The 19,126-nt window shown below is 42.3% G+C and overlaps 1 protein-coding gene across 4 annotated transcripts in view; it reads right to left on the bottom strand.

Moving 5' to 3' along the window:
• The window catches only part of REV1 (REV1 DNA directed polymerase), a 103,083-nt gene that overhangs the window by 38,253 nt on the left and 45,704 nt on the right, over positions 1 to 19,126 (bottom strand). For all 4 annotated transcript variants that reach the window (XM_073664855.1, XM_073664854.1, XM_073664856.1 and 1 more), the window contains 4 exons: positions 3,102 to 3,218; positions 1,531 to 1,690; positions 1,265 to 1,393; positions 813 to 967 (listed from right to left, as the gene is read on the bottom strand). In XM_073664855.1, the coding sequence (XP_073520956.1) occupies positions 813 to 967; positions 1,265 to 1,393; positions 1,531 to 1,690; positions 3,102 to 3,218 (561 nt within the window). The remainder of the gene's footprint in view (positions 1 to 812; positions 968 to 1,264; positions 1,394 to 1,530; positions 1,691 to 3,101; positions 3,219 to 19,126) is intronic.

Here is a 19,126-nt window from a genome sequence, read left to right as displayed (position 1 = left end):
TGTGAGGGCATCATTACAGATAGTGAAAGTGCCTTATCGAGCTAAATTCAAGAAAAAATGAGAATTAGAGTTGGAGCCTTCTGATGGGAAAAACTGCTGTACTTTATAATCATAAACTGACATTATGGCAGGAATACCATTATTACTTAACACCACAAAAGACTTATTTTGAAAAAGGACCTGGAATGATATTTCACTTTCAAGTTTTTAGAGAGATGGCCATAAAACAAAAAAGAGGGACGGAGCGCAATGCCGAAGCTTATAGGATGATGGAGCTTAGTGTAGGTTTATTAGACTTGGGCAAAAGGAGCAACGGGAGGTAAGCAAAACAATAGAGTGTACAGATATGAACATTAACAGTAGTAAAAGGGAAAGGAAAAATAATATTACAGTTTAAAGGTGTTGTCCGGTCTAAAGCTGCAAGTCTGCAGTCACTCTATGTGACTGCAGACTTGTGAATCCTTACCTTGCGTGCTGTGTAGATTCTCTGGTGCCAAGAGCAGGTGGTCATGTATCCGCAAGTATGTAATATGCATACACCTGGCCACATTCAGACTAGATGGGTGCGGCCTCGCTCAATGAAAGTGTGGCGGAAAAAAAAATCTAGTCGAATGTGGCTGGGTGTATGCATATTGCATACAGTGGTCACATTACTTGCACACCCCCGGCACCGGAGAATCCTCACAGCATGCATTGTGAAGTTTCATAAGTCTGCAGTCACACTACTTGTAGTTTTGGTCCGGACAACCCCTTTAAAGATTGCAACTAACAGGTCATGTCATGAACAGATACAGAAGAAAGTTAATACTAACTCATTCCCACAGATGCAGCACACAAAGTCTTCTCTTTAATTTCAGCTCGAATCGCACTAGCAACTTCATCTGGAGTGAGTTTGGTCTCCATAAGGACTTCTGTAATATCCACCAAGGCTTCATCACAGCTTACAGCTTCAATGTCATGGGTATAACTGGAGTAAAGACACAAAGAAGAAAAAACATTACGATAAATGATGGGAAAACCAAAGAATGAGCAGTATATTGATAAGGATAATGGACATTTACTAGCATGACAGCTGATAAAAAATTGTTCACGATGGCCCAAAGGCTGGGACTTTATTAACCCCTATATGGGGGTCCTGAGGCCCCTTCAGGATTGTGAGTTGAGTAGCAGCCAAATCAGCTCTGGCTGATTGATACAATTAATCAAATGCGTTCATACTTTGCAAAAGGAAAAAAAAAAACAACAACAAAAAAAAACAACTTACCTTGCCAGTGTTTTATACAAAGTCATGGCAACTTCCTTATACGCCTCAAAATCATAGGGGACAACTTGAAGGTCAGGGCACAATTGCTTTGCTTTACCAAACATCATTCCATTCTTCACACCAGCCTTCCTGGAGAATAATGAAGAGAAATATATGAAAAGTCTAGCGGTTAAGAAATATGTGTGATTAGATAGATAGGTATAGAGGTGAACAGATGGATAATATAGAAGTCTCTATGCAAAAAATAATATGTTGTGGTTTCCTACCTCGCCTCATAACTACATGATGCAATTTCTGCAAATGACAGTTGTGAGGAATCTATATCCAGACCATTTTTATTTGCAAGATCTGGATGATCCCATACAGAGAAATCCATGTTGTGTCCATTTTCTTGTGCAGAATTGGGACTGTTCAGTGCAGCCTCATCTGAACAGGATGGAATAGAAAGAGGGAAAAATAGCTTCACAATAAATTCACAAGATCAAAAACAGAAGACTTAGTAATGTTTTATTCTTCCAGGATATGAAACTTCCACTTTTCTAAAACCATCTGATAATCTAGAAGTTCTGATAATCCACATACATACAAACAAACACTTATCTCTAAATAAAAAAAAAAATGCCCAAACCATTTATATGACAGTGTAGCCCTTTAAAGGATAAGCATCGTGATTAGTGTTGAGCGAGTATGTTCTGTTAACCCTTTCGCCGAGTATGCTCGGGCCGAGCTCGGAGTATTTACAGCTGCTCGGTGATATGGTTGAATCGCTCCGTGTGCATGATTTGCAACTGTTTGACAGTTTTATTACATGTGAGGAATGTGTAAGAAATAGACATTCCTCACATGTAATAAAACTGTCAAACAGTCGCAAATCATGCACACGGGAGCAATTCAACCATATCACCGAGCAGCTGTAAATACTCGGTGCTCGGCCCGAGCATACTCGGACAGAACATACTCGCTCAACACTAATCGTGATTTCTTTAGGATCCCAAAGCACAGCTCTAGAAGCAAGAAATCACATTCTGAAGTTCCGTATAAATGTGTCTGGAAGTGCATTGGGCGTGACGATGCACTTACAGCTCCTCAGTCACACACTGTATTCCCTGCCGTGTATAGGAGCAAAGGACCTGTTAATTAACCTTTGGCACCATATAGCTTGTTTGGGGATGTAGAAGTATCTATAAGGGAACCTGTCTGATCGGATAGCGCTATTACCTGAAGATATACAGTTAATCTGCAGGTAAATAGTGTTAGGAAGGTGCTGACTGTCATACTGAAAGTGCGGCACCCGGGAGAAAATGAACTTTATTCCTCCCAGGAGCCGACAGATTTCAGGCATACAGGCGTGCCGGAGTAATTACAGTCACTGCTCGCAGCACTGAGAGTCAGGCGATGCACTGCAGAGCCGGCTGTCAGTCAGTGCCGGGGCGTGTTTACAGCAACCATACTCAGTGCTGTGAGCGGTGACTGTAATTGCTCTGGCACGCCTGTATGCCTGAAAGCCAGCAGCTCCCGAGAGGAATAAAGTTATTTTTCTCGGGTGCAACACTTTAAGTACAGCAGCCGAGCACCTTCCTAACCCTATTAACCTACAAATTAACCCTATATCTGCAGGTTAATAGCGCTAGCCGACCTGACATGCTCACATTAAAGTTCTTATTTACACCCAAATGAACCCTATTTGTATTAAAAGGGGGAGGAAAAGCGAACACAAGGCAAGTGGATTGCAACAAAAAAACAGCAATATTTTTGAATGCACCCTGATAAAACTATAAGATTTGGCTTTACTTCATCATTTTATGCATCACCAAGTGGAAAATAACAGTTTCTTTACCTGTTTTGTCTCTCATGAACCTTTTCTGATAGTACTGTAACTCTAGTTGTGGGTTGGCTCCTTCACGGGAAGAGGTTTTCCCACTACCTCTATTGCTTGTAACAGCCACAGGTTTACCTACAGAAACCCAAAGATAAAAAAGTAGTAACAGTGTGTGAAAAAATAGGACAGTTTTATAATTTTACCGATTATTCTCATTTTTATGGGGTTATTTCTGTGTTGTAGGTTACTTGCTAGCAACCCTAACAATTGGGATCTTATAAAGCCTTGGCATAGGGTAAATATCTGTCATTGACTCACACTACATATATAACCGTAGTGGAGCTATACATGGCTCATGGGCCTCATACTTGTGGTTTAAGATCCCCAATTGCTTCCTAAACAAGTCTCTAGAATTCAGTGACACATTGCAGTACCAGCCTGGAGCCACACCATACTGGGCTGGCAGTGCCTATCCAACAAATAGTAGACATTGATAAGTCTACTATGTTAGGAAGTGTACCAACACACACATAAAAAGTCGCAATTGTGTGGACAAATTTTGTACTGATGTGTGACATTTGACACATTGATCTCAGGCTCTTATCCCATACTGGACAGTGTACTACCATCCAGCAAATGTGCAAGTGTAATCTGCGCCAAATTAATCCTTACACTAGTCTACTGCCAAATTGGTTTAGAGATAGTTAAGCTCAACTGTTTCTAACTTTAGGGAGCTGAAAATTAAAATAATGCTTAACTTTATCATAAGCAGTTTATTGTTCCATCAGTATTGTATCGTCTCCGAATGACCAATAGAAACCCGCCATACTAGCCCCGACGATGCAATTGTATCACATGGCTTCATAGATCGTCCCTCCAGCAGTCACACCCCATTATTTGTTAGCCTTTTGGTTATTTAGAAATGCCTCTTATTTGCACTGGTAAAGCAAATAATTTCTGCTATATATGTGGCAAAGTGACTAAACTCCCATGATTAGGAATGCCTACAACCAGTACTTTGGCTGCAGTAGTAGTAAAAAAGAAAGCACTTTGATATCATAGAAACCAGGGCTGTGGAGTCAGTAAGCCAAACCTCCGACTCCAACTCCTCCATCTCCATGACACCGACTCCACGACTCCCTCATACATGGCTCATGTTTAAGTGATAAATTTACTGTAGCACAGATTCATCTCAGCTAAAAGTCTAGACCCTTAGATCAGGAATAGGACAGACATTTATAGGACATTTCAGAACTTTCCCAAATTCTTATGAAAAAATATTCCCCACAAACTGCATTGAACTACTGTACCCAATTTATTATATATTTTAGGAGTTGGAGTCGGTCCGTTTTATACCGACTCCACCAAAATGGACACGGACTCCACAGCCCTGATTGAAACAATTGACCCAATTGACCGTTTTCATTGTTATATTTTAATTCAGCATATCAAAACATTAAAGGGAATGTGTCAGCAGGATTTCATTCCCCCCTCTATTTATATGTTCAAGTAGCGCATTCAAAGACAAGTCCATCTATACCATTACACAGCGTCGGACTGGTGTGCCTTTGGCCCACCAGAAAAAATCATTCCTGGGGTCCACTATGTAACTACATAGAAATAATACAAGCCCACCAATTATGAAATAAAATATGCTAATATTGTGGTGTAACATAAAAACACAATGGTTCACATTTATCAAAAACAGAATAGTTTGAGCCAAATCTTGTGTACTCACTTCAACGCCATTATTCCACATTTATCAAATTTCGTCACTAATAATAAATTTGGTGCAAATTATTTAAAGGGGTTGTACACTACTTTATATTACCCTCCCAACGTATCCCCCCGGGGCCCCTAAGATTTTTTGTAAATACCTTTACAGGCATCACGTGACCCCCGGCTGCAGCCGGCTCTGACATAAGCTGATGTCACGACAAGTTCTGGCAGCAGCCGAGGGTCTTTGTCTTCTGCGTTCCAGGTGGATGCCATGCTGTGGGCGGGGTTACCCCCGCGTCACACCCATTATACCAGGATGGCGGACATTATATCAGGATGAAGAATAACATACCCGGCTGGAAACATTATATTAGGAAGGGGACATTACACCAGGATAACGGACATTATACAAGAAGGGGGACATGGTTATAGCATGGGGCCGAGGGTGGCAGACATTACATGCCAGGATGGCGGACATTACATACCAGGATGGCAGACATTACACCAGGATGGTGAACATTATAACAGGATGAAGAATAACATACCAGGCTGGGAACATTATATTAGGTCGGGGACATTACATTATATCAGGATGAAGAATAACATACCAGGCTGGGAACATTATTAGGACGGGGACATTACACCAGGATGGCGGACATTACACCAAAAGGGGGACATGATTATAGCATGGGGCCCAGGATGGCGGACATAATGCCAGGAGTGGGACATGGTTATAGCATGGGGCCCTGGATGGGGGACATGATACCAAAATGGGGACATTATATCAGTCAGGGGTGATACAGGGACACTCAGGGGTGAAAAAAAAAAAAATGAGGGAAATCCCTCCTTAGTGACTGAGCCCTCTCACCCTCTATCACCAGTGAGTAAAGCCCCTCAGTGTTGGTGTTGACGGGGGGCTCACTTAGTTATGGGTGATAATCCTGCTCAGCTACATATATCTAACCTTTGGTAAGTGATGTAGCAGGCAGCCATCCATCTCCCTGTGCTTCTTACTGTCAGCCTGTGACACAGTTAGGGAGGAGCACTGTTACTCAGCACATCATGGCTCATTACCTCAGTTCTGCTGTCAGCGTGGGGAAGAGGCCACAAAAAAAATTAACACTGATTGGCTGAGCTGCTGCCAATCACTGTAAGGCCACTGCCCCACTATCAGTACCCACCAGGAGATGGTGATCTAGCAGAATTGGTGACTTGTTTCCATTATACCTTTTCTCTGATTGTTCCTCACCTGGTTTTGGCTCCCACTCCTGAGAAAAAATACTGACCAAATACTAATAGTGGGGCCATAGCCTTAGACTTACAACAGCAGCACCGCTCTCCCTGGTTGTTCCAGGTGCGCATTGACAAAGATCCAGCATTATTGATCAGCGATCAGTCAGTCCCTGAAGTGAGCTGCTGTCTGCACTGCAGCAGAAGAGATTCAGTGACCTGCGCTCTCTGCCAGGATGTCTAATGCTGGGAGGAGCGGTGAAAAGTAATCAGTAGCACTAACACGTGTGAGCTGTCGTGCTTGCAGCATGTCATGTGCTAGTGCCACTGAGTACTGCTGACTGCTCCTCCCAGCATTAGACATCCCGGGAGACCAGTGCACGGGTCACTGAATCTCTTCAGCTGCAGACTGCAGCTCACTTCTCGTACTGACCATAACACTGATCAATCCTGCTGGATCCTGGAACAACCAGGGAGCGTGGTGCTGCCATCAGTGAATCTTTCTCTTCTGCAGCTCATGTTTACCGAACAGAACACTGTTCTGATCAGCAAGCATTATATCACCGCTGTGACTGTAGCTTAGACAGTTGACAGCGCGAGGGGCCACCGGAGGATCCTCCGGTCCCAGGGTGGGCCAGTATGACCATATATGTATATATATATATATATATATATATATATATATATATATATATATATATATATATATATATATATATATATATATATATATATATATATATATATATATATATATATATATATATATATATATACACACACACACACACACACACACACACACACGTGGTCAAAATTGTTGGTACCCCTCATTTAATGAAAGAAAAATCCACAATGGTCACAGAAATAACTTGAATCTGACAAAAGTAATAATAAATAAAAAATCTATGAAAATGAACAAACGAAAGTCAGACGTTGCTTTTCAACCCTGCTTCGACAGAATATTTTTTAAAATTAAACTCATGAAATAGGTCTGGACGTGTTTGGAAGCTTCTGATAGTTTTTTTGGCAACATCTGAGTTAATTAGAGACACACCTGTGGATGTATTTTAATGCAAACCTGAAACACACTACTTCTTTGTGTGGCATCATGGGAGTCTAAAGAAATCAGCCAAGATATCTGGAAGAGAATTGTGGACTTGCACAAGTCTTATTCATCCTTGGGTACAATTTCAAGATACCTGAAGGTGCCTCGTTCATCTGTACAAACAATTATACAAACAAGATGGGAATGTCCAGCCATCATACTGCTCAGGAAGGAGACGGGTTCTGTGTTCCAGAGATGAACGTGCTTTGGATTGACATGTGCATATCAACCCAAGGACAAAAGCAAAAGACCTTGTGAAGATGATGGCGGAAGCTGGCAAGATTGTGTCAGTATCCACAGTGAAACGAGCACTGTATCAACATGGGCTGAAAGGCCACTCTGCCAGGAAGAAGCCATTACTCCAAAAGAAATATAAAAAGCCAGATTAATGTTTGCAAATGCACACAGGAACAAAGACCTTAATTTTTGGAGACATGTCCTGTAGTCTGATGAAACTAAAATTGATCTTTTTGGGCATAATGACCGTCGTTATATTTTGGAGGAAAAAGGGAGAAGCTTGGAAGCTAACTGTGAAAAATGGGGGTGGCAGCATCATGTTGTGGGGTTGTTTTGCTGCAGGAGGGACTGGTGCACTTCACAATAGATGGCATCATGAGAAAAAAAGATTATGTGGCAATATTGAAGCAATATCTCAAGACATCAGCCAGGAAGTTTAAGCTTGGGCAGAAATGGGTCTTCCAAATGGACAATGACCCGAAGCATACTGCCAAAATAGTAATAAAGTGGCTTAAGGATAACAAAGTCAATGTTTTGGAGTGGCCATCACAAAGCCCTGATCTCAATACTATTGAAAATTTATGGGCAAAGCTGAAAAGGCAGGTGCGAGTAAGGTGACCTACAAACCTGGATCAGTTACACCAGTTTTGTCAGGAGGAATGGGCCCAAATTCTGACCAACTATTGTGAGAAGCTTGTGGAAGGATCCCAAACGTTTGACCCAAGTCATTCAGTTTAAGGACAATGGTACCAAATACTAATCAAATGTATGTAAACTTTTGACTTTACAGTAAGTAATAAAAATGCCTTAAACATTCTCTCTCTCTCATTATTCTGGCATTTGGCAAATATTAAAAACAATGGTAATCCTAAATGACCTAAAGTGGGAAGGTTTATTCTGATTTCATGTCAGATATTGAGAAAAACATGCATATGTGTCTTTTTATATAGTGTATGTAAACTTCTGGTTTCAACTGCATGTGTGTGTGTGTTTCCCTATAGTTATAGTTTTGGATGATTACTATTGTCCCTTCATTGTCTGCGCCGTTGCATCCACATAACCTGTTCAGAAAATCAAAAGTAGGTCATTGGGTTGGAAGAGGTTAAACACGCAGTTCTGATGACATCACAAAGCATAAACATCATATGACATCACAATTGGTATAGAATGTACAAAGTGTAACACCTGAGCCATCTTGTTTCATTCGAGGCTGACTGCTTGACGGTGACAAGTCCAGGTAGGGAACTCTTCACTTATGACCTCACTCATACATTGTATAGATGGGGGGTTAGTAGTGGGATTCAGAACTGCATTATTAACCTGAAAATCTCAGCAAATGGCGCTGGATCATGTGTCCCGTGCTGTGATTGTTATAATGAGTCTATGATTTAGAAAAAAAAAAAAATGTTATTGACCAGATTCCAAGGAAAATCATTTGGGTGCTTTAGTAAGCCAGTGTGAGCCCGGCCTAACAGGGGTTACCAATCTGGACAAACCCTTCCCTAAATGAGGACTTGCTGGTGATCAACTGATCATGTATCACTGGTCTTGAAGACCCTCAGCAATCGGCTGGCCTTGCCCTCTATGACACCCATGTGCTCTAATAAAAGCATATAGAAAGGGGAGGGCCAGCTGACACCACCCCACTTGGTTCCATTTTTGGGTAGCTTTGCCATTAATGTTGTCAAAACATAGCGTTTTCAGAACATACATTTAATTGCAGACTGGTACAGTTCTCCATTGTCAGCTCTCATGGTCCTGCTGGATCAGGAGTGACCGGGAACTGACGGTTTATCGTGATCAGGAATTGCAGTATGGCGTCCTGTGTTTTCCTTTAGTTCATAGAACAGTAGGTGATGCAGATTAGAATAAGAGTGGAAATGTTTAGGTTATTATGTGCGTCATTAAAAATGAGGCTGGTGATTATTTGCAGCCTGTGATTTTGTTTTATTAATTCAACTCTTCCTTGATGTTGGAAACTCGATACATAACACAGCAGTGGCAGTTATTATGACATCATAGGGCACATGACATCATAGATATCACATGACATCACAGTTGGTACAGAATGTGTAAAGTTCTAGTCCTGAACCATCTTGTGTCTCAGAGGCAGCACCTTGAGGAAGACAAGTCCGGGTAGGCAGCTCTTCACTTAACACTAAGGCCCCATTCACACATTGTGCAGCTGTGGGGAGTTTGTGGTGAAGTGTATAACTGCACCATTTACCTCTAATAATCTCAGCAAACATCTCTGAGTGATGTGTTCTCTCTTGTGTATCAGGATGATGCCTTAAATAGGACCTATCATTTAATCCTCTTTTTTGTAATGATAGGTGAATGTCTCATCTAGTTCAGATGAGTAGCAGTAATGAAGCACGGACAGATGACGGTGGTGCCGCAGGATGGCCGAGCAGAAACAACGGAGAACGTAGTAGCTTGATGGCAGCAGGAGGACCAGAACTGGAACCAAAGGAAATCAAGAGCAGAATTGAGGCAACTGGTGTAATAGAGTTACATAGTCTGATCAGACTTTGATCAGAGTGGTATCAATTTTTCTCAGATGTGGAGAGGAGAAACAAAAGGTTTCTCACCTTCTCCCTTCTGTCAGTCGGTGAAAATCGGACCACACTCAGATCTCAAAGCGACGTCCAATTTTTTCACAGACTCATAGACTTGCATTGCCATTACCATATTTTGCAGACTATAAGACGCACCGGACCATAAGACGCACCCCAAATTTTGGGGTGGAAAATAATTTTTTTTAAATAAAATGGTGGTGCCTCTTATAGTCCGTTTAATGGTAGGTTTCCAGGGGGCAGCGGTGGTGGAGCGGGGTCACAGGAGGAAGGGCTACTGCTTCAGGGGGCCGGCGGTGGCAGGAGTGGGGCGATGCTGCGGGCCCTGGACTCTCATAAGATGTCTGCGCCGGTGAGCAGAGTCCCCTTTCCTATTGATTGCCCTGCAGTAGGTTTTGGGAAAATGGCTGCTGGAGGTGACACATGCGCAGATTGAGATCTCGGGAGATGCATGCGCCGCCTCCAGCGTCCATTTTCCCAAAGCCCACAGCAGGGCAATAAATGGGAAAAGCTACTCTGCTCACCGGCACCGACATCTTATGAGAGCCCAGGGCCGCCGACACCGGCCTCCTGTGACCCCGCTCCACCACAGCCACCCCATGGTAAGCTACATTCGGATATTGTATATTAGATTGTAAGCTCCTAGGACAGGGTGTGCATTATTAAGCATGTCCTCAGGAGCAGCCTGTATATTATATATTAGATTGTAAGCTCCTAGGACAGGATGTACATTATTCTGCATGCCCTCAGGAGCAGTCTGTATATTGTATATTAGATTGTAAGCTCCTAGTACTGGGTGTACATTATTGTGCATGCCCTCAGGAGCAGTCTGTATACTGTATATTAGATTGTAAGCTCCTAGGACAGGGTGTGCATTATTTTGCATGCCCTCAGGAGCAGCCTGCATACTGTATATTAGATTGTAAGCTCCGAGGACAGGGTGTGCATTATTCTGCATGCCCTCAGGAGCAGCCTGTATATTATTTATTAGGCTGTAAGCTCCTAGGACAGGGTGTACATTATTCTGTATGCTCTCAGGAGCAGCCTGTATATTGTATATTAGATTGTAAGCTCCTAGGACAGGGTGTGCATTATTCTGCATGCCCTCAGGAGCAGCCTGTATATTATATATTAGATTGTAAGCTCCGAGGACAGGGTGTGCATTATTCTGCATGCCCTCAGGAGCAGCCTGTATATTATTTATTAGGCTGTAAGCTCCTAGGACAGGGTGTACATTATTCTGTATGCTCTCAGGAGCAGCCTGTATATTGTATATTAGATTGTAAGTTCCTAGGACAGGGTGTGCATTATTCTGCATGTCCTCAGGAGCGGCCTGTATATTGTATATCAGATTGTAAGCTCCTAGGACAGGGTGTACATTATTCTGCATGCCGTCAGGAGCAGCCTGTATATTATATATTAGATTGTAAGCTCCTAGGACAGGGTGTACAATATTCTGCATGCCCCCAGGAGCAGTCTGTATATTAGATTGTAAGCTCCTAGGACAGGGTGTACATTATTCTGCATGCCCTCAGGAGCAGCCTATATATTGTATATTAGATTGTAAGCTCCTAGGACAGGGTGTACATTATTGTGCATGCCCTCAGGAGCAGTCTGTATACTGTATATTAGATTGTAAGCTCCTAGGACAGGGTGTGCATTATTCTGCATGCCCTCAGGAGCAGCCTGTATATTATATATTAGGCTGTAAGCTCCTAGGACAGGGTGTACATTATTCTGCATGCCCTCAGGAGCAGCCTATATATTATATATTAGGCTGTAAGCTCCTAGGACAGGGTGTACATTATTCTGCATGCCCTCAGGAGCAGCCTGTATATTATATATTAGGCTGTAAGCTCCTAGGACAGGGTGTACATTATTCTGTATGCTCTCAGGAGCAGCCTGTATATTGTATATTAGATTGTAAGTTCCTAGGACAGGGTGTGCATTATTGTGCATGCCCTCAGGAGCAGTCTGTTTACTGTATATCAAATTGTAAGCTCCTAGGACAGGGCGTGCATTATTCTGCATGCCCTCAGGAGCAGCCTGTATATTATATATTAGATTGTAAGCTCCTAGGACAGGGTGTGCATTATTCTGCATGCCCTCAGGAGCAGTCTGTATATTATATATTAGGCTGTAAGCTCCTAGGACAGGGTGTACATTATTCTGTATGCTCTCAGGAGCAGCCTGTATATTGTATATTAGATTGTAAGCTCCTAGGACAGGGTGTAGATTATTCTGCATGCCCTCAGGAGCAGCCTATATATTATATATTAGATTGTAAGCTCCTAGGACAGGGTTTACATTATTCTGCATGCCCTCAGAAGCAGCCTGTATATTATATATTAGATTGTAAGCTCCTAGGACAGGGTGTACATTATTCTGCATGCCCTCAGGAGCAGTCTGTATACTGTATATTAGATTGTAAGCTCCTAGGACGGGGTGTACATTATTCTGTATGCCCTCAGGAGCAGTCTGTATACTGTATATTAGGCTGTAAGCTCCTAGGACAGGGTGTACATTATTCTGCATGCCCTCAGGAGCAGTCTGTATATTATATATTAGATTGTAAGCTCCTAGGACAGGGTGTACATTATTGTGCATGCCCTCAGAAGCAGCCTGTATATTATATATTAGATTGTAAGCTCCTAGGACAGGGTGTGCATTATTCTGCATGCCCTCAGGAGCAGTCTGTATATTGTATATTAGATTGTAAGCTCCTAGGACAGGGTGTGCATTATTCTGCATGCCCTCAGGAGCAGTCTGTGTATTATATATTAGATTGTAAGCTCCTAGGACAGGGTGTACATTATTCTGCATGCCCTCAGGAGCAGCCTATATATTATATATTAGATTGTAAGCTCCTAGGACAGGGTTTACATTATTCTGCATGCCCTCAGAAGCAGCCTGTATATTGTATATTAGATTGTAAGCTCCTAGGACAGGGTGTGCATTATTCTGCATGCCCTCAGGAGCAGCCTGTATATTATATATTAGATTGTAAGCTCCTAGGACAGGGTGTGCATTATTCTGCATGCCCTCAGGAGCAGCCTGTATATTATATATTAGATTGTAAGCTCCTAGGACAGGGTGTACATTATTCTGCATGCCCTCAGGAGCAGTCTGTATACTGTATATTAGATTGTAAGCTCCTAGGACGGGGTGTACATTATTCTGTATGCCCTCAGGAGCAGTCTGTATACTGTATATTAGGCTGTAAGCTCCTAGGACAGGGTGTACATTATTCTGCATGCCCTCAGGAGCAGTCTGTATATTATATATTAGATTGTAAGCTCCTAGGACAGGGTGTACATTATTGTGCATGCCCTCAGGAGAAGCCTGTATATTATATATTAGATTGTAAGCTCCTAGGACAGGGTGTGCATTATTCTGCATGCCCTCAGGAGCAGTCTGTATATTGTATATTAGATTGTAAGCTCCTAGGACAGGGTGTGCATTATTCTGCATGCCCTCAGGAGCAGTCTGTATATTGTATATTAGATTGTAAGCTCCTAGGACAGGGTGTATATTATTCTGCATGCCCTCAGGAGCAGTCTGTATATTATATATTAGATTGTAAGCTCCTAGGACAGGGTGTGCATTATTCTGCATGCCCTCAGGAGCAGTCTGTATATTGTATATTAGATTGTAAGCTCCTAGGACAGGGTGTGCATTATTCTGCATGCCCTCAGGAGCAGTCTGTATATTGTATATTAGATTGTAAGCTCCTAGGACAGGGTGTATATTATTCTGCATGCCCTCAGGAGCAGCCTATATATTATATATTCGATTGTAAGCTCCTAAGACAGGGTGTGCATTATTCTGCATGCCCTCAGGAGCAGTCTGTATATTGTATATTAGATTGTAAGCTCCTAGGACAGGGTGTGCATTATTCTGCATGCCCTCAGGAGCAGCCTGTATATTATATATTAGATTGTAAGCTCCTAGGACAGGGTGTGCATTATTCTGCATGCCCTCAGGAGCAGTCTGTATATTGTATATTAGATTGTAAGCTCCTAGGACAGGGTGTATATTATTCTGCATGCCCTCAGGAGCAGCCTATATATTATATATTCGATGGTAAGCTCCTAGGACAGGGTGTGCATTATTCTGCATGCCCTCAGGAGCAGCCTGTATATTATATATCAAATTGTAAGCTCCTAGGACAGGGTGTACATTTTTCTGCAGGCCCTCAGGAGCAGTCTGTATATTATATATTAGATTGTAAGCTCCTAGGACAGGGCATGCAGAATAATGTACACCCTGTCCTAGGAGCTTACAATCTAATATATAATATACAGACTGCTCCTGAGGGCATGCAGAATAATGTACACCCTCAGGAGCAGTCTGTATATTGTATATTAGATTGCAAGCTCCTAGGACAGGGTGTACATTATTCTGCATGCCCTCGGGAGCAGTCTGTATATTGTATATTAGATTGTAAGCTCCTAGGACAGGGTGTACATTATTCTGTATGCTCTCAGGAGCAGCCTGTATATTGTATATTAGATTGTAAGTTCCTAGGACAGGGTGTGCATTATTCTGCATGTCCTCAGGAGCGGCCTGTATATTGTATATCAGATTGTAAGCTCCTAGGACAGGGTGTACATTATTCTGCATGCCGTCAGGAGCAGCCTGTATATTATATATTAGATTGTAAGCTCCTAGGACAGGGTGTACAATATTCTGCATGCCCCCAGGAGCAGTCTGTATATTAGATTGTAAGCTCCTAGGACAGGGTGTACATTATTCTGCATGCCCTCAGGAGCAGCCTATATATTGTATATTAGATTGTAAGCTCCTAGGACAGGGTGTACATTATTGTGCATGCCCTCAGGAGCAGTCTGTATACTGTATATTAGATTGTAAGCTCCTAGGACAGGGTGTGCATTATTCTGCATGCCCTCAGGAGCAGCCTGTATATTATATATTAGGCTGTAAGCTCCTAGGACAGGGTGTACATTATTCTGTATGCTCTCAGGAGCAGCCTGTATATTGTATATTAGATTGTAAGTTCCTAGGACAGGGTGTGCATTATTGTGCATGCCCTCAGGAGCAGTCTGTTTACTGTATATCAAATTGTAAGCTCCTAGGACAGGGTGTGCATTATTCTGCATGCCCTCAGGAGCAGCCTGTATATTATATATTAGATTGTAAGCTCCTAGGACAGGGTGTGCATTATTCTGCATGCCCTCAGGAGCAGTCTGTATATTATATATTAGGCTGTAAGCTCCTAGGACAGGGTGTACATTATTCTGTATGCTCTCAGGAGCAGCCTGTATATTGTATATTAGATTGTAAGCTCCTAGGACAGGGTGTAGATTATTCTGCATGCCCTCAGGAGCAGCCTATATATTATATATTAGATTGTAAGCTCCTAGGACAGGGTGTGCATTATTCTGCATGCCCTCAGGAGCAGCCTATATATTATATATTAGATTGTAAGCTCCTAGGACAGGGTTTACATTATTCTGCATGCCCTCAGAAGCAGCCTGTATATTATATATTAGATTGTAAGCTCCTAGGACAGGGTGTACATTATTCTGCATGCCCTCAGGAGCAGTCTGTATACTGTATATTAGATTGTAAGCTCCTAGGACGGGGTGTACATTATTCTGTATGCCCTCAGGAGCAGTCTGTATACTGTATATTAGGCTGTAAGCTCCTAGGACAGGGTGTACATTATTCTGCATGCCCTCAGGAGCAGTCTGTATATTATATATTAGATTGTAAGCTCCTAGGACAGGGTGTACATTATTGTGCATGCCCTCAGAAGCAGCCTGTATATTATATATTAGATTGTAAGCTCCTAGGACAGGGTGTGCATTATTCTGCATGCCCTCAGGAGCAGTCTGTATATTGTATATTAGATTGTAAGCTCCTAGGACAGGGTGTGCATTATTCTGCATGCCCTCCGGAGCAGTCTGTATATTGTATATTAGATTGTAAGCTCCTAGGACAGGGTGTATATTATTCTGCATGCCCTCAGGAGCAGCCTATATATTATATATTAGATTGTAAGCTCCTAGGACAGAGTGTGCATTATTCTGCATGCCCTCAGGAGCAGCCTGTATATTATATATTATATTGTAAGCTTCTAGGACAGGGTGTACATTATTCTGCATGCCCTCAGGAGCAGTCTGTGTATTATATATTAGATTGTAAGCTCCTAGGACAGGGTGTACATTATTCTGCATGCCCTCAGGAGCAGCCTATATATTATATATTAGATTGTAAGCTCCTAGGACAGGGTTTACATTATTCTGCATGCCCTCAGAAGCAGCCTGTATATTGTATATTAGATTGTAAGCTCCTAGGACAGGGTGTGCATTATTCTGCATGCCCTCAGGAGCAGCCTGTATATTATATATTAGATTGTAAGCTCCTAGGACAGGGTGTGCATTATTCTGCATGCCCTCAGGAGCAGCCTGTATATTATATATTAGATTGTAAGCTCCTAGGACAGGGTGTACATTATTATGCATGCCCTCAGGAGCAGTCTGTATACTGTATATTAGATTGTAAGCTCCTAGGACGGGGTGTACATTATTCTGTATGCCCTCAGGAGCAGTCTGTATACTGTATATTAGGCTGTAAGCTCCTAGGACAGGGTGTACATTATTCTGCATGCCCTCAGGAGCAGTCTGTATATTATATATTAGATTGTAAGCTCCTAGGACAGGGTGTACATTATTGTGCATGCCCTCAGGAGAAGCCTGTATATTATATATTAGATTGTAAGCTCCTAGGACAGGGTGTGCATTATTCTGCATGCCCTCAGGAGCAGTCTGTATATTGTATATTAGATTGTAAGCTCCTAGGACAGGGTGTGCATTATTCTGCATGCCCTCAGGAGCAGTCTGTATATTGTATATTAGATTGTAAGCTCCTAGGACAGGGTGTATATTATTCTGCATGCCCTCAGGAGCAGTCTGTATATTATATATTAGATTGTAAGCTCCTAGGACAGGGTGTGCATTATTCTGCATGCCCTCAGGAGCAGTCTGTATATTGTATATTAGATTGTAAGCTCCTAGGACAGGGTGTGCATTATTCTGCATGCCCTCAGGAGCAGTCTGTATATTGTATATTAGATTGTAAGCTCCTAGGACAGGGTGTATATTATTCTGCATGCCCTCAGGAGCAGCCTATATATTATATATTCGATTGTAAGCTCCTAAGACAGGGTGTGCATTATTCTGCATGCCCTCAGGAGCAGTCTGTATATTGTATATTAGATTGTAAGCTCCTAGGACAGGGTGTGCATTATTCTGCATGCCCTCAGGAGCAGTCTGTATATTGTATATTAGATTGTAAGCTCCTAGGACAGGGTGTGCATTATTCTGCATGCCCTCAGGAGCAGTCTGTATATTGTATATTAGATTGTAAGCTCCTAGGACAGGGTGTATATTATTCTGCATGCCCTCAGGAGCAGCCTATATATTATATATTCGATTGTAAGCTCCTAAGACAGGGTGTGCATTATTCTGCATGCCCTCAGGAGCAGTCTGTATATTGTATATTAGATTGTAAGCTCCTAGGACAGGGTGTGCATTATTCTGCATGCCCTCAGGAGCAGCCTGTATATTATATATTAGATTGTAAGCTCCTAGGACAGGGTGTGCATTATTCTGCATGCCCTCAGGAGCAGTCTGTATATTGTATATTAGATTGTAAGCTCCTAGGACAGGGTGTATATTATTCTGCATGCCCTCAGGAGCAGCCTATATATTATATATTCGATGGTAAGCTCCTAGGACAGGGTGTGCATTATTCTGCATGCCCTCAGGAGCAGCCTGTATATTATATATCAAATTGTAAGCTCCTAGGACAGGGTGTACATTTTTCTGCAGGCCCTCAGGAGCAGTCTGTATATTATATATTAGATTGTAAGCTCCTAGGACAGGGCATGCAGAATAATGTACACCCTGTCCTAGGAGCTTACAATCTAATATATAATATACAGACTGCTCCTGAGGGCATGCAGAATAATGTACACCCTCAGGAGCAGTCTGTATATTGTATATTAGATTGCAAGCTCCTAGGACAGGGTGTACATTATTCTGCATGCCCTCGGGAGCAGTCTGTATATTGTATATTAGATTGTAAGCTCCTAGGACAGGGTGTACATTATTCTGTATGCTCTCAGGAGCAGCCTGTATATTGTATATTAGATTGTAAGTTCCTAGGACAGGGTGTGCATTATTCTGCATGTCCTCAGGAGCGGCCTGTATATTGTATATCAGATTGTAAGCTCCTAGGACAGGGTGTACATTATTCTGCATGCCGTCAGGAGCAGCCTGTATATTATATATTAGATTGTAAGCTCCTAGGACAGGGTGTACAATATTCTGCATGCCCCCAGGAGCAGTCTGTATATTAGATTGTAAGCTCCTAGGACAGGGTGTACATTATTCTGCATGCCCTCAGGAGCAGCCTATATATTGTATATTAGATTGTAAGCTCCTAGGACAGGGTGTACATTATTGTGCATGCCCTCAGGAGCAGTCTGTATACTGTATATTAGATTGTAAGCTCCTAGGACAGGGTGTGCATTATTCTGCATGCCCTCAGGAGCAGCCTGTATATTATATATTAGGCTGTAAGCTCCTAGGACAGGGTGTACATTATTCTGTATGCTCTCAGGAGCAGCATGTATATTGTATATTAGATTGTAAGTTCCTAGGACAGGGTGTGCATTATTGTGCATGCCCTCAGGAGCAGTCTGTTTACTGTATATCAAATTGTAAGCTCCTAGGACAGGGTGTGCATTATTCTGCATGCCCTCAGGAGCAGCCTGTATATTATATATTAGATTGTAAGCTCCTAGGACAGGGTGTGCATTATTCTGCATGCCCTCAGGAGCAGTCTGTATATTATATATTAGGCTGTAAGCTCCTAGGACAGGGTGTACATTATTCTGTATGCTCTCAGGAGCAGCCTGTATATTGTATATTAGATTGTAAGCTCCTAGGACAGGGTGTAGATTATTCTGCATGCCCTCAGGAGCAGCCTATATATTATATATTAGATTGTAAGCTCCTAGGACAGGGTGTGCATTATTCTGCATGCCCTCAGGAGCAGCCTATATATTATATATTAGATTGTAAGCTCCTAGGACAGGGTTTACATTATTCTGCATGCCCTCAGAAGCAGCCTGTATATTATAT

This window comes from Phyllobates terribilis, unplaced genomic scaffold, assembly GCF_046119375.1.
Source record: "Phyllobates terribilis strain yellow unplaced genomic scaffold, ASM4611937v1 Scaffold_2__4_contigs__length_985480577, whole genome shotgun sequence".
Taxonomy (NCBI): Eukaryota; Metazoa; Chordata; class Amphibia; order Anura; family Dendrobatidae; genus Phyllobates; species Phyllobates terribilis.
This window is presented reverse-complemented; position numbering and strand designations above follow the sequence as displayed.